This window comes from Carcharodon carcharias, chromosome 2 (genome assembly GCF_017639515.1).
Source record: "Carcharodon carcharias isolate sCarCar2 chromosome 2, sCarCar2.pri, whole genome shotgun sequence".
Classification (NCBI taxonomy): Eukaryota; Metazoa; Chordata; class Chondrichthyes; order Lamniformes; family Lamnidae; genus Carcharodon; species Carcharodon carcharias.
The window spans coordinates 153,011,691-153,028,196 of NC_054468.1; the positions used below are offsets into that span (position 1 = coordinate 153,011,691).

Here is a 16,506-nt window from a genome sequence, read left to right on the forward strand (position 1 = left end):
TGACAACCACGGAGCTTTATAAGGCTCTGTATGGTTGTTTCAGGGGTGGGATTACATAAGGAAGCAGGTGTTTGTACCCAAGTGTCATTGTTTACCCCCATTGTTGTGGCCTGTGATACACCGGTCATTGGGCCAAGGGGTAGAATTATTGTCAGTCAGGGATAGTGGAAAGAGGCTGATGTCCTCATGACCCTTGGTGTAGTGTACAGAATCACCAAAGTCAGTTGGAAAAGTGGGGCCCAAGGAAACTCCAAGTGTTCACCAGAGCAGATGGTGGTATCATTGTCATCCGGGAATGATAGCATGAGACTAATGTCAGTGAATTGTGCAGGATCGCAAAAGTCATTTGGAACAATGCGCCTGCTCGATTCAAAGACACCTGCCAATTGTGCAACACATTACTCAGTCCAGTGCCTTCCATGAAGACCTTCCATCTTATCCACCAGCCCTTGCTGCCAGTTGTGAATCTGACGTTCCAGCCAGTCCAAACTTGTTGGAAGCTCGCTGCACAGAGGCACAACAGGATGTAATACACCCGAAGTATGATGTTTGCAGTTATCCAATACTTTTCTTTGTTGCTGAATAGCCTTGGCTGGGCCTCAGTAACAACTGCAGCATCCATGTCTGCCATTGTGGGTGACCGCAAAGCTTTCCTGCAGCAGTTGGGGGCATGTCTCTCCAGAGACGAGCATAGGTGCCTCTGCATAATCATAGTGTGTATGCAGGGTAACAAATTCTGAATCCAGAAGCTGCAGCAGCAGGGAGCTTGCCCATTATATATCTGCAATGTGCACTCCTTTGCACCGGAAGCCACAGTCACTGACCCCATGGCCTGTTGCTGGACACGCACTTTGATAGAGGCAGGTATGATTTTTATGCATTGTCTGCAGTGAATGGTGAACCCTGAATAGAATAATTGTAGATCATCAGCTGACTCTGCAATATGCTTGAAAGAGGCTCCCTGCAGGAATGTGGAATAGGAATGATCCTGATCCAGGACATCATTGCGGAAGACCAAGGCTGAGATGCATTCATTTATGGATGAGGAGCAGTGGAACTCAGCTGGATTATTGGTGTTGTTTCCAAAAGATAAAATGTTACTTTGAAAGCAGGATGTCCACATCTCCTTCTGTGGAAGCAAGTTTATAAGCAGATACTCCTGCAAAGGACGGTGGAGGTGCCCAATCCTCTCTATATTTCGTATCATTTGCTCTTCCGAGACAGGCCGTAAACAATTGTTGCTTCTGACCGCAGTCCAATGAAGACAGCACATGCAATATTTCAAAAGACGATGGAGAGTTTGCTGTAGGGGCCACCATGGGTTGTAGTATACCCTGACGATGTCCTCATAACTGGATTGACAGAGGCTGAGCATTTAGCAAATTTAGAGGAGGTATTAAAAAGATTTCTGGAAGCGTGATGTGGCGATTGTTGCTTTAAGGCCAGCCATACTCCAGATGTAGAGATGTGCCACCGGGAGAATTCTTTAGTTGAACAACTAACTTTATTTACAGAGCTGTTGGATTAGCTGCAATACACTTCTCCCACGTTAAGAAAACTCCACCCCCTTAAGAGATTCCCCATGCTCAGTGTTGATTGGCTGTTCTGAGCACATGACTCTTAGTAAGGCTGGCCTTAAAGCAACAATCATCATAGTACAAAATGTCACATGCCACCACTACTATTCCCCAGGCTACTCTCCTAAAATGGTGCTTGGTTCCCACCCAAACAGGTTTCCCAATCCAGTTGTATTAACAGCTGCAGATGAATGTCAGTGTTCACACAAAAAAGCAGGTATCCCAAATAAACTGGCAATTTTGCTAGCTGACAGATATTCTGATAATGATGGCCTTTCTTCAAATATAATCGATGAAAAGGAAGGTCTTTCTCATTGCCTATGAGTTTCAGTATACAGATTGAACTGAGGGCCACTGATCTTGTCATTTTAAAAAATATTGTAACATTTATTGTGACATTGAAGTACCAGATGTGCCAGGTGTAATAGATTTTCATCAATCAGGAGTAAAACAGATGGACCTCTATTTACAACCAGAACATGTCTCATCTAATCTCTGTTATACTTATTGAATTCGAATTCCCAGTGTGTGTATTCACTTATGCATTAACTACATGGCTTTGTTGATTACTAACTATATGGACTTCTTCACACATTGTTGAATCAACTGGAGTAGCCATCATAGACATTAGCAGATCAGGAAGGCTGCAAATAGATCATATGGGAAACATGAGCTGAATGGACACAGAAGGAATTTCATAGACAGTATGAGAAAACAAATAGTGGAAAATTTGTTGTTCAATATAAGCTCAGAAGAGGAAGAGAAATGGACTATAGCAGAGGATAAACAGTTCCTGACTGTGAAACATACTGTGGGCGGGTAAAGCTGGTTATCCAGGAGCACATGGTCAGGGGATTGGCAATGGTGGGTCTCATCTAGACATGTTTGATAAAAGTAGCATTTAAATACTAAACAGGGCTAAAATAAACCCATTATTAGAGGCAGGAAGTTGGACAATAGCAGAGGGGGGATCAAGAAGGGGAGAAGTGAGATAATGTGATAAATGGACATGATTTGTATCCACAGCAAAAGGGCACACCAACTTGAGAGCAAGAAAAGCTTTGATTATTATTTGAAATTATTTTGATAGTATAATATCAGAAATACTCACCTCTGAAACAATTCACTGTTTACAAATTTAAAATCTCCTGTTGGAGCCTGCAGCTGCCAGGTGGTTTCAAAAGTTGAGCTGTTAAGCAAGTTCCTGGTGAGTGGTTGGTGAAGTCACCATGTAAGTATTGGTACCTGATGACATCACCACGCAACTGCCTGTGTGTGTGAAGTCACTGAACACATGCGCAGAAAGCATGCTTGAATTATAGGCTGGCTCTTGGGTTTATGGGCACATTCCGAGGTGCCAACGAGGTATTTGTACATATTTTGTGCAGGTACAACAATTCCTTCCTATCTCTATAAGGAGTTAATGTTTATAAAAGGCAGATCATGCTTGACTAACCTTTTAGTGAAGTAACAGAGAAGGTTGATGAAGGGAATGCAATGGTAGCAATGGAGAAGCCTCAGCTCTTGCAGCTATCCAACAAGTTTGATGTTCTTGAAGCTTGTGTGGATGAGAGCACGGAGCACGGGTAGGATGAGTGAACTAACTACTGCACTGTGTTGCAGGAGGCCATTCAAGTGAGGGGAGTAAAAAGAAATATAGTTGTAGAAGGAGATTGTAGTAAGGGGCATTATAGTTAGGGAGATAGATATTGTTCTCTGCAGTCAAGAGCATGAGTCCTGAAGGCTGTGTTGCCTACCCGGTGCCAGGGTTAAAGACATCTCCTTGCAGCTGAAGAAGAATTTGGAATAAAAACAAAAAAACTGCGGATGCTGGGAATCCAAAACAAAAACAGAATTACCTGGAAAAACTCAGCAGGTCTGGCAGCATCGGCGGAGAAGAGTTGACGTTTCGAGTCCTCATGACCCTTCGACAGAACTTGAGTTCGAGTCCAAGAAAGAGTTGAAATATAAGCTGGTTTAAGGTGTGTGTGTGGGGGGCGGAGAGAGAGAGAGAGAGAGAGAGAGAGAGGTGGAGTGGGGGTGTGGTTGTAGGGACAAACAAGCAGTGATAGAAGCAGATCATCAAAAGATGTCAACAACAATCTTTGACATCTTTTGATGATCTGCTTCTATCACTGCTTGTTTGTCCCTACAACCACACCCCCACTCCACCCCTCTCTCTCTCTCTCTCTCTCCGCCCCCCACACACACACCTTAAACCAGCTTATATTTCAACTCTTTCTTGGACTCGAACTCAAGTTCTGTCGAAGGGTCATGAGGACTCGAAACGTCAACTCTTTTCTTCTCCGCTGATGCTGCCAGACCCGCTGAGTTTTTCCAAGAATTTGGAATAGGTGGGGAAGGATCCAGTTGTCGTGGTTCATGTAGGTATCAACAACATAGGTAGGACTAAGAAGGAGATGATGCTGAGGGAGTATAACCAACTAGGGACTAATTTAAAAGGCAGAACCACAAAGGCAATAATCTATGAACTATTGCCTGAGCCACGAGCAAATGGCATAGGATAAATGAGATCAGAGTTAAATGTGGGCTCAAAATCTGATGTACGAGAAATGGGTTTTGATTCATGATGCACTAGCACCAGTACTGAGGAAAGAGGATGTTGTGCTGTTGGGGATGACCGTCACCTGAACCATGCTGGGACCAGTGTCTTGGCAAATCGTATAAATAGGGCTGTGGAGAGGGCTTTAAACTAAATAGTGGGGGAAAGGGTTCATGTGGCGGGAGATTTGGAAAGTTGAGTAAAGACGAGGCAATAGTGCAGGGTAACAATACAGCTAATGATAACCAGCATGTGCAGGAAGGGACAGAGCATACAAACTTAAAAGTGCGCCAACAAATAAGGTCAGAGTAGGGCAAACCGGTAAGAAGACAGAATTAAAGGGTTTTTATGACTATGCAGCATCCATATCAATGGATGAGTGGGATTTTACATGGCCCTTGTGGTTTCACGCTCAGCACACGGGCTACTCAGCCAGGCAGCCATCATGTTATTCATTAAAACTCATTCCAAGGTGAGATAAAAGGTGAACAGGATCTTGGCAAGTTGAGTAGGTAGGAGGTGGTTTTCATACAGTTCATTGCATTTTCTCTGTGTTCCGGGGGACTCTTTGGTTTACCAGCATTTTCAAAGGCTTTCTGCCGAGCCCTCTTCAGTGTACTATTCTGTGCAATCTGTATTTCAGCATATGAGAATTGTCTACTCTGCTGGAGGGACCTCCTCAGAAGAGGAGGAGGCCAGGTGTCTGCAGGCAGCGTCCCAGAGTGTGACCTATGGAAAGAGAGGTGCAGCAAGTGGGGGTGCAGGGCCAGCAGGAAGTGCAATGCAGAAGGGACCACAAAAGCTTACAGCTAGAATTTATGAGCAGCGCTCTTGCTACCGGGACATGTCTGAGGCCCAGTGCCAAAGGAGGCTGCACCTCTCAATGGAAGCTGTGATCTTCTTTTGCCAGATGATTGGCCCAGAGATCGCTTCAAACTCTGTAGCTGGCCTTCCTATGCCAGTTGCTCTTAAGGTCACAGTGGCCCTGAATTTTTTTTGCCTCCAGTTCTTTCCAGAGCTCAGTGGGAGATCTGTGTGGTGTTTCCCAATCTGCTGCCCACAGCTGTGTCAAGTTGGTCAATGATGCGCTGTTCAGATGGGTGATTAACTTCATTCATTTCTGGACTGAAGAAGCCAACCAGGTTGAGTGAGTTAGAGGCTTTGCTGCAATTGCTGAGTTTCCCTGCATCCAGGGAACCATGGTTTGCATGTGGCCACAAAGGCACCAGCGGGTGAGCTAGGTGCCTGCGTCAACAGAAAGGGTTCTACTTCCTGTACATCCAGCTTCTTTGCGACCACAAGTCTCAGATTTCGCAGGTCTGCTCCAGGTACCCTGGCAACTGCCATGATGTGTACATCCTGTGACACTCCCAGCGTGAAGGCTATTCGTTGCTGCAGCTTGGTTAGATGGTTGGCTCCTGGGAGACAAATCCCCTGAAAAGGTGACTCATGACGCCACTCCAACACCCAAGGACAGAAGCGGATGAGAGGTACAATCAAAGTCATGTCCCTACAAGGGCGGTAATTAAGAGGATCATTGGGCTGCTCAAGATGAGGTTCAGCTGCCCAGTGGAGCACTTAAATATCCTCCAGAGTGTGTCTCACTTATTGTGCAGAGCGTAGCAGCCAACGACAATCTGGCTCTATCAAGGGGGACCAATTGGAGAATGAAGACAGAGATCCTACTCCACATGCGGCAGAGGACGACTGAAGTGCTGGGTTTGAGGAGGAGCTGGAGGTGCCCCCAGGTGAGGATGCGGAGGCCGATGTGAGGATCTCTATGAGGTGGTAGGGAGGCCCTGATTCTGAAAACTTTCAGCTAGGCATCCAATGCAAGGAGTCGAGGCGATGGCAAGCCATCTTAATGATCTTTCCTGATTAGACAATCCTATCACTCACATGTCAAGGTCTGACCTCTGAAATAAAGTTTGCATCTCTTCTGTGTCACATGCAAATCCCAGACATATTCCCTTACCAAAGCATGAAGCACACTAGCACCATTGCAAAGAATGGGACAATTTTATAATGAAGCCACATTTACAAATGAGCCAGTGCAAACATGGAAGGAAACATAAATCACCCGTGACAACCCCTATTGTGGTCATAGTGACTTAAACTTCCATTTGTGAGCTGGCAGCTGGATTTGAGGCAGCCTGCTGACTCTAATGCCCTGTTGGCCTTGACCTTGGTGGCCGTACTCTGTGCAGGCCCCACCTGGGTGGGAGAGTCCAGCACCATGGCTGGGCACTCCTCAGCTGTCACAGTCTCATCAGATGCAACAGCCACTGGCAGAGGGGTGGAGGAGCAGATTTACTAGGTGCCTCATCCATATTATCACATTGGCAGTGACCTCCTGAGGTCAATGCCAGTTTGTGGGCTTACAAGTTTGAACGCAACCCTAGAAACCTTTGCGTTCCTGGAGTTGCGTCTCCATGAGAGTCACCACTCTGTCTATGGAGGAAGCTGTGTGCTTGGAGCTCTGGGTCAACACAGTGCTCAGGCTCTACATGGACTCCTCCAAGACAGAGACCATGGCACACAAACCCTCAGGGATCTCTGCCAGATCTTCCCCTGCATCTTGCTGGACATCCAGCATCTGCTGCATGATGGATGACTTCAGAGGTGGTTCATCTGCCTCAGAGTCAGTATCGTCCTGGTCTCCAGCAATCTTCCGGCTGCCGGCGCCCTCTGGACCTTTTGCCTCCACCAGCTCCTCAGGTGAGAGTGATGTCCCCTCACCATTTAGCAGTACTTTGCAGATCAGTATATCCTACTGGGCACTCACTGCCTTCAGAAGAACATGTAGGCATTCATCAGTAAAACAGGATTAGAGTGCCCCCGGGCATTGCCTTCCTGTCTAGCATGGGTTGCTAGTCCTGAGGCCATAATTTCTGCTCTGACAGAGAATATCCTTCCAGGCACTGACTGATTCACCAACAGCTCCCTGAGGCTTCTGACCACCTCTTGGCAGCCTTCAGGGAGCTCCTAATCCACTTTAAATCATCTCCCCCACCCCCAGAACCCCATTGGACCCACTGCCTGTCCTGCTGCCACCCCCGCCGGCAACACTGAGCCAGTCTATGTTTTTCACGCTGGCCGGCCGTTAATTGGCCAGCCAGTGTGAAACCAGGGTCAGGAGCCAATTACAGGTGGAAGTGGATATCACATTCTCTTCCCGGCCCACCAATTGCGCCAAGCATAAAATTCAGGCCACGGTTGCAAAGTGACCACGGCTGGGAACTAAATATTCAAGCGTATTTGACATTTTGGAAGGACAGGAAGAAAGAAAAAAGAGGTGGGGTAGCTCTGTTAATAAAGGATGATCTCAGTACAGTAGTGAGAAATGATTTTAGTTCAGAGGATCAAGGTGTAGAATTAGTTTGGGTGGATATAAGAAATAGCAAAGGAAAGAAGTCACTGGTGGGAATAGCTTATAGGCTGCTGACAGTAGCTATAACTCTTGGACAGAATATAAATCAATAAATAATAGGTTGGAAAAAAGGTCCTGTAATAATTGTAGGATATTTTAATCTTCATATAGATTCCATGAATCAAATTGGCAAAGGTGGCCTGGAGGATGAGTTCATAGTGTACTTGCGATAATTTCCTATAGCAATACATTCTGGAATCAACCTGGTAATTTGTAATGATACAGGATTAATTAATGACCTCATAGTAAAGAATCCTGTTGGAAAGGTTGATCATAACATGATAGAATTTCATATTCCATTTGCAGGTGAGAAATGTGGGTCAGAAACTAGTGTCTTAAACTTAAATAAAAGCAAATTACAAGGGTATGAAGACAGAGTTGGTTAAAGTCATAGTTATTTATGGCACAGAAGGAGGCCATTTGGCCCATTGAGTCCAGACTGGTTCCCTGCAGAACAATCCACCAACTCCAGTCCCCCACTTGATCCCCATAGCCCTGCAAGTTTATTGCCTTCAGGTGCCCATCAGTTTTCTTTTGAAATCATTGATTGTTTCTGCTTCCAGTACCTTCGTGGACAGCAAGTTCCAGGTCATTACTACACACTGCGTACAAAAGTCCTTCCTTACATTTCCCCTGTATCGTTTGCCCAAAATCTAAATCTGTGTCCCCTAGTACTTGTACCATCAGCTATTGGGAACAGCTTTTCCTTGTCTACCTTATCTAAGCCTGTCATAATCTTATACACCTCTATCCAATCTCCTTTCAGTTTCCTCTGGTCCAAGGAGAACAACCCTAACCTTTCCAACCTAATGTTCTAACTAAAATCCCCATCCCAGGACCCATTCTGGAAAATCTCCTCTGAACTATCTCAAGGACTATCTTCAGGAAAGATGTGAAGTGTGATGACCAGAACTGGGCTGCATGCCCTCTTTGGGGCCTAACCAGAGCTTTGTAAAGGTTCAGCATAACATCGCTGCTTTTGTACTCAGTGCCTCTATTTATGAAACCCAAGGTCCCATTTGCTTTTCTAACCATTCTCTCAATATGTCCTGCCCCTTCAAAGATTGATGCACATTCACCCTGAGGTACGTCCCTGAACACACTTTAGATCTGTGCCATTAAGTCCATATTATTTCTCCCTGCCCCTTCTTCGAAAACACATCACTTCACGTTTCTTTATATAAAATTCCATCTGCCACTTGTCTGTCCATTCTGCTAGCCTACCTATGTCCTATCATCACCACTGCTTGCCATTCCTCCAAGTTTAGTAGCATCGGCAAATTTTGAACGTTTTCTCTGTGTATTCCAAGATCCAAGTCACTTATATATAGCCAAAGAATCAGTGGTCTTAGCACTGACCCTTGGGGAACACCACAGTTGACCACCCTCTGGTCTGAAAAACAACCAAACTACCATGACTCTTCTGCTTGCTGTGCTTAAGCCAACTTTTTTTTCAATTCAACACTGACCCTCATCTTCCATAAGACTCAACTTTGTTAAACAGTCTTTTATGTGGTACCTTGTCAAATGCTTTCTTAAAATACATGCAGACAAAATCCACTGCACTGCCTTCATCAACCTCCTTTGTTCTTCAAAAAATTCAATTAGATTAGTCAAGCACCATTTGCCTTTTACAAAGGCAAATTTTCAGTGCTGGTTCTCCTTAATTAATGCAAACCTCTCCAAGTGCCTGTTCATTATTTCCCTGATTATGGATTCCAAAACCTTACCCACCACTGATTTCAAATTAACTAGCCTGTGATTGTTGGGACTGCCCTTACGCCCTTTCTTAAATAAGGGTGTCACATTTGCTACTCTCTAATTCTTTAGCACCTCCCCATATCCGGGGAAATTGAAAGATTTAGGCAAGCCCTTCTGCTATCTCCACTCCCACTTCCCTTATCAACCTGGGGTGCAAGCCATCCTGCCTTTCCGTTACCACCTCCTTTTCAATTTTCACACTATCCGTTGCCTCTATTACCTCTACTTCTACCAATATAGTGTTAGATTTATCTTCCTTAGTAAAAACCAATACATATAACTCATTTAGTATTCTAGCCTTGCCCTCCTAGCCAATCCACCTCTTACTATTATTTACATGCTGGTAGAAAAATTTTGGGTTACCCTTTATGTTGACTGCTGTTGCATTCTCGTATTCTCTCTTTGCCGGTCTTATTTTCCTCTTCCCCTCTCAACCTATTGTGGCTGAGCTGGTTCTCACTTGAAGAGTTTATTTGGCATGCATTATACACCCTCCTTTACTGTTTCATCATAATCTCTATCTCCCTCATCATCCAGGAAGTCCTGTTTTAGGCTAATTTACTTTTTGCCCTTGTTGGTATGTACCTAACTTTAACCTGAAGCACCTCTTCCTTAAATATCACCCATTATTCCTTACAGTTTTTCCTGTCAGTCTCCTGTTCATTTTACCCTGGGATAGATACCTTCTCATCCCATGGAAATTAGCTTTCTTCCAGTTTAGAAGTTCCATATTAGATCGTTCCTTCCACTTCTCCATTACTAATCTAATTTTATGATATGATGATCACTCTTATCCAAATGTTCCCCTACAGATACTTGGTCCACCTCATTTCCCAGCATCAGATCCAGCAATGCCTCCTTTCTAGTTGGGCCAAGAACATATTGATCCAGGAAGTTCTTCTGGACACAATTCAGAAACTCCTCTTTCTTACCCTTTTCTCTAACATTATCCCAATCAATATTTTGGTAATTAAAGTCCCCAGTACCCCAGTATCATCATACTATATTTCTGGCACATCTCTGTGATTTCACTGCAGGTTTGTTCCTCTTTCTGTCACTATTTGAATGCCTATAGGATAGTGCAAATTGCATGATCTCTTTGCTTCTCAACTCTTCCCAAATAGACTTTGTCCTTGCCCTTGTCGAGGACATCCCCCCACTTCCAACGCTGCAGTGTTTTCCCTAATCAGTACTGGCACCTCACCTCCCTTTCTTCATTCTCTATTTTCTCTTAACATGTCATATATTGTATATTAAGCACAGTCCTCACCATTTTTAACCACGTTTCTTTTATTGACATTAGATCATAACCCCACACTGCAATTTGTGCTTATAGCTAACCAAACATGTTCACCACCCTTTTTGCATTTGCGTGCATGCGTTGTAACTCTATGTTTGCATTCTCCTGGTCGTCCTTAGTCAGTTCCTAACTAATATGGTACCACGTCCTTCTCTGCAGTAATACTCACGTTATGCACTACTCTTTGGGTTGAGGTTGTGTCGGACCTGCGCTAGTGCTTCTCAGGAAGGCCCGCTGAACCACATGCCAATCAGACAGTGGCAAGGTCACCAACAGGCCTTCTGCTGGAATAAAGACCCTGGGGGCAGAAGTCCCATCTAGTGAGAACTGCCAGCTAATCAGAGACTGGCAGCTCTTGCGCTCAGCAGCACCACTGTTTGTGGCTGTGGCTGCTGCCGCAAGGACACCTCACCCCCGGAGTCCCAGGATTGCTGAGGACCCAGGCTACATGTAAGTTATGTAGGGGGCAGGCAGGGTGGGGTGTTGTGGAGAAAAGGTGGAGGGTCGGAAGCAAGAGTACCCCTTCCCTCAGACACTAATTGCCTCTGATCTAGGGATCCCCCGCCCTTCCGTCCAAGGTGACTAGTGGCCCAGACAGGTTCACCTGTTGTGAAGGCTGAATGGCAACAGGCTTGCTTGCAGCTGGGTTAATCCCAGTGGTGGTGTGGAATGAAGTCCTTAAATTGGTTATTAATTTGCCACTTAAGGGCCTCAATTGGTGTTGGGGGTGGGAAGGCCTATGGTCATTGAACTTATTTCTAGCGAAGGCATAAAGGTGGTAGGGTTCAGGTACACTATCACCTTTAAGTGCCATTCACACATCCAAGCTTGCCACCAGCAAGAGCAGAAGATTCCACCCTTTTTTACTTCAGTATGTTGGTGCCCGTCCCCCTGTTAATTTAGTTTAAATCTTCCCTATCCACACTAATGAACCTCCCTGCTAGGACGTTAGTCCCAGTCCTGTTGAGGTACAAGCTGTCCCTTTTGAAATGGTGCCTTCTGTTCCAAAACTGTTCCCAGTGCCTCAATAATCTAAAGCGGCCCCCACTGCACCACACCATGCTTCAAGCCATTCTTTGATCCTCCCCATCTTTGTGCTTCTACTCTGACTAGTGTGTAGCACTGGAAGTTATCCAGGATCACTACCCTTGAAATGGAATGACAAAATAGGTTATAAGATAAGGCAGTAGAGAAGCAGACATATTCCTTTGAGAAAGAAAGACTCTGTAAAAGGATGCACCATCCCTGGCTAAGTAAGTTAAGGATGGTATCAAATTGGAAGAAAGGGCATCCAATGCTGCAACCATTAGTGGTAGGCTAGAAGATTGGGAACATTTTAGAAACCAGTAAAGGATGACTTATTAGAGTATGAGAGAAAACTGGCAAAAATGTAAGACAATAAAAGAAGAGAATAAAATCCTCTACAAGTATATAAAAAGGAAAAGAGTAGCTAAAGTGAGGTTCCAAGGAAGAGTTATATTGGACTCAAAATATTAACTCTGTTTCTCTCTCTGCAGATGTTGCCGACCTGCTCAGATTTTCTAGCACCTTCTGTTTTTACTTCAGTTATCCAGCATCAGTATTTTGCTTTCATTTTAGCTAAAATGAGCATTGATCCATTAGAGGTGGAGACTGGGGAATAATGGGAAACAGGGAAATGACAGACTTTGAATAAGTATTTAAATCTGTCTTCACGGTAGAAGGCACAAAGAAAATCTAAGACTATAGAAAATCAAGAGGCAAAAGTCGAGGGGGAACTTAAAACAATCACGAGAGAAAATGTGCTTGGAGAACCAATGGGATTAAAGGTTGACAAGCCCCCTGGATCTGCCTGTATCCTGGGATCTTAAAGGAATTTGCTGCCACAATAGTGGATGCATTGATTATAATCTTCCAAAATTCCCAAGATTCTGGAAAGGTCCCAGTAGATTGGAAAAACCACAATTGTAACACGTCTATTAAAAAAAAGGAGACAGAAAGCAAGAAACTATAAGCCAGTTAGTCTAATATCTGTCATTGGGAAAATGCTGGAATCCATTACTAAAGAGGTAGTAGCTGAGCATTTAGAAAATACAATCAGACAGAATCAACATGGTTTAGTGAAAAGGAAATTCTGTTTGATAAATTTATTAGAGTTCTTTGAGGATGTAACAAAGCAGGGTGGATAAAGGAGTACCAATAGATGCAGTGCACTTGGATTTCCAAAAGGCATTCAACAAGGTGGACCAAATGGTACCACTGCTTCTATTCCTTATGATCTTAATGGTTGTTCCCATACGGATTTTAAGTAAGTGTTTGTCAAAATACCACATAAAAGGCTTGTTAACAAAATTGAAGCTCATGGAATGGTGCTGGGGTGGAGGGGTGACGTGGTGGTTCAGTGTCCAATTGGATATTTAAAAATAAAAGCAAAATACTGCGGATGCTGGAAATCTGAAACAAAAACAAAAATAACTGGAAAAACTCAGCAGATCTGACAGCATCTGCGGAGAGGAACACAGTTAACATTTCGAGTCCATATTACTCTTCCGAAGAGTCATACGGACTTGAAACATTAACTGTGTTCCTCTCCGCAGATGCTGTCAGACTTCCTGGATATTTAAAAAATTGGCTTAAGGATGAAAACAGTGAGTCAGGGTAAATGGTTGTTTTTTTCAGACTAGAGCATGGTGTTCCCCAAGAGTCAGTGCTAGGATCATTGTGCTTATATTGGAATAGAGTCAATTTTCAGAATTTGCCTATGATACCAAACTTGAAGTTTGGGAAAATAGTGAGATCATACCAATCAACTGGAACAGGACATAGGTTAGCAAAATGGGCAGACAAGTGGCAGATGTAATTTAATACAGGGAAGTGTTAGGTGATCCATTTTGGCAGAAGAGATATGGACAGGCGGTAAAGACTTAATGGTACAGTTCTGAAGAGTATGCAGTGACAGACTAACCTAACGGTTCAAGTGCATAGATCTTTGAAGGAGCAAGACATATTGATGAGCAGTTTGAAAAGAAAATGGGCTTCATAAATAGAGGTATTGAGTACAAAAGCAGGGAAACTATACTGTACCTGTATAAAGCTCTGGTGTGTCATAATTAGAATATTGCACCCACTTCATGTCACCACACTTCAGGGAGAATGTGAGTGTCCTTCAGAGGGTGCAGAGATTTACCAGATTGGTTCCAGTGATGAAGGATTTTAGCTGCAAAGGCTAGGTTGGGAAAGTCGGCATTATTCTGCTTGGAGCAAAGGAGATTGAGGTGAGATTTCATAGAGGTGTTCAAGTTTTGACAGGTTTTGAGAAGGTAGACAAAGAAAAGCTGTTCCCACTAGCTGCTGTATAAGGACTGGGGTACACAGATTTAAGATTTTGGGCAGGGGATGCAGCGGGGGGACCTGAGGAAGAACTTTTATGCAGCAAGTGGTAATGACTTGGAAACTCATTGCCCACCAGTGTGGTGAGAGTGGAGACGATGAATGATTCCAATTGAATGGACACATGAGGGAAATAACTTACAGGGCTTCGAGGATAGAGTGGGGGTATGGGAATGACTGGATCAAAGAGAGCTGGCATGGACACAGTGGGCTGAATGGCCACCTCCTGTTTCATAATGGCTCAATGATTCTCTCCTCTCCCCCACCTTTCCTCTATACTTGCTTAAAACATGTTACTTCTCCAGAATTCTCCAATTCTGAAGAAGGATCATCTACCTGAAACTTTGACTACTTTTTTCTCCACAGATGACGCCTGACTGGAGTATTTCCTTCATTCTGTGTTTTTATTTCAGATTTCCACATCTGCAGTGTAACTACTAATCCAGACCTTGCAACTGTATTGCTAAGGAGTCTTATGTTTATGTGGGAAGCTTCAATGTTAAATTTTGATACAAGTTTGGCCAAAAATCAAGAAAGCAAGAAGTGTGTGCATGCTCAAAACTTTTAATAGATATAAAATTTGTTACCATAATAAGTCAACTACTTTGGACCGTGAAATTACATGGTCACAAGAATGTTTTAGTTCACTGTTGGAACTCGACTAATGTGCATTTTTACGTTTTGTTTAAGTGGCTCTGTGATGAAATAATTGTGCTACACCTTGGTTATCTGAACTACACAGAATACATGATCACTGTCACCTTCTACAATCTAGAAAACACTCAGTTTTCAATAAGGAATGTGACTTTCACTGTAAGTACACTCTCTGTTTTCATGGGCTTGATTGTCAGGTATTTTCCTGATAGAGTAGACTGAACTAAAATTGTTAAGTAACATTTGTGCCACACAAGTGCCAGGAAATGACCATCTCCAACAATAGAGAATCTAACCATTTCCCCTTGTCATTTAATAATATTTCCCTCACTTAACCCCCCAGCTATCAACATGTTGGGGGTTACCATTGACCAGAAACTGAACTGGACCAGCCATATAAATACTGTAGCTACAAGAGCAAGTCAGAGGCTAGGAATTCTGCAGCAAGTAACTCACCATCTGCCTCCCCAAAGCCATTTACAAGGCACAAGTGTGATGGAATACTCTACATTTGTCTGCATAAGCGCAGCGCCAAAAACATTCAAGAAGCTTGCCACCATCCAGGAGAAAGCAACCTGGTTGATTGGCACCTCATCTATCTCCTTAAACATTCACTCCCTCCAAGACAAAGTCACATCTGCAGCAGTGTGTACAATATAAAAGATGCACTGCAGCAACTCACCAAGGATTGTTGGACAGTGTTTTCCAAACCTGTAACCTCTACCACCTAGAAGGACAAGGGCAGCGGATGCCTGGGAACATCACCACCTCCAAGTTCCCCCCCAAGCCACACAGCACCCTGACTTGGAACTATATTGCTGTTCCTTCATTGTCACCAGGGCAAAATCCTGGAACCCTTCCTAATAACACTGTGGACGGAACTACACCACATGGACTGCTGCGGTTCAAGAAAGTGCTCACTGCCAACTGCTCAAGGGCAATTGGAGATGGGAAATAAATGCTGACCTAGCCTATGATGCCCACATCCTGTGAATGAAAGAAGAAAGAAATAATCTATTTAATTGGGTTTATAGATACCTTGTTTACTTATATTTTTTCAAAGATTTAAAATGTTGACACATATCACACATATATCATCATATTATCACACATATACTTTGCATGTTCTTTTGAGGAAGTTCTGAAATTCAATCTTCTAACTAGCCTTTTTATTAGCTGATTTTACTGAGTCTTTTTCATTTCTAGTTCCTTTTTTCTTACTACAATTTTCCCCCTCTTCTGGAGGCACTACCTTGATAGAGAGATTTTTCCTATATCTGAAGGTTATCTTGGCTATCTAATTTCACGATGTAATGACAAAAGGAAGTCCACAGGCATAATTCATACATCCTACATTTTTGCACAAGCTATAAACAGTATAATCAGCTGATTCATATCCTGACACATTCAACCCTTTCTGGGAAATGAACAACTTAACCATTTCATTATTCCTATTTACAATCCAAACCCATGAAGCATTTATAAATATTAAAAAAAGCAAAAACCCAAATGAGATTAGTCCAAACCTAAGCTAATCATATACATGTATGGTTATCTTACAATTAGGGGCTTTGTTACTTTTCCGTTTGTAATGTTCAGTTGAGGGTGCACAGCATTTTTATAGAGGTCAACATGAGAAACCTGATGGTTTGCTAAAGTTGGAGTCCTCAAGCTTGCTGGCTGAATTGGTATTAGTTAACTACAATATATGTACTAACCTCATGTGGTGCAAAAAATCCATGCTATTATGTGTCCTCAGGTGACTTAAAAAATGACTGGTTGCATTTTTCTTCCTCACTAATAGATTTGTGTTGAACTTGCCTTCAAATTATTATTGATTTTGTAATGTTTG

The 16,506-nt window shown here is 43.4% G+C and overlaps 1 protein-coding gene across 6 annotated transcripts in view; it reads left to right on the forward strand.

Annotated features, from left to right (window-relative positions):
* Positions 1–16,506, forward strand: part of tmem181 (transmembrane protein 181) — a 118,293-nt gene that overhangs the window by 68,653 nt on the left and 33,134 nt on the right. For all 6 annotated transcript variants that reach the window (XM_041177375.1, XM_041177392.1, XM_041177383.1 and 3 more), the window contains one exon: positions 14,691–14,813. In XM_041177375.1, coding sequence (XP_041033309.1) covers positions 14,691–14,813 — 123 coding nt within the window. The remainder of the gene's footprint in view (positions 1–14,690; positions 14,814–16,506) is intronic.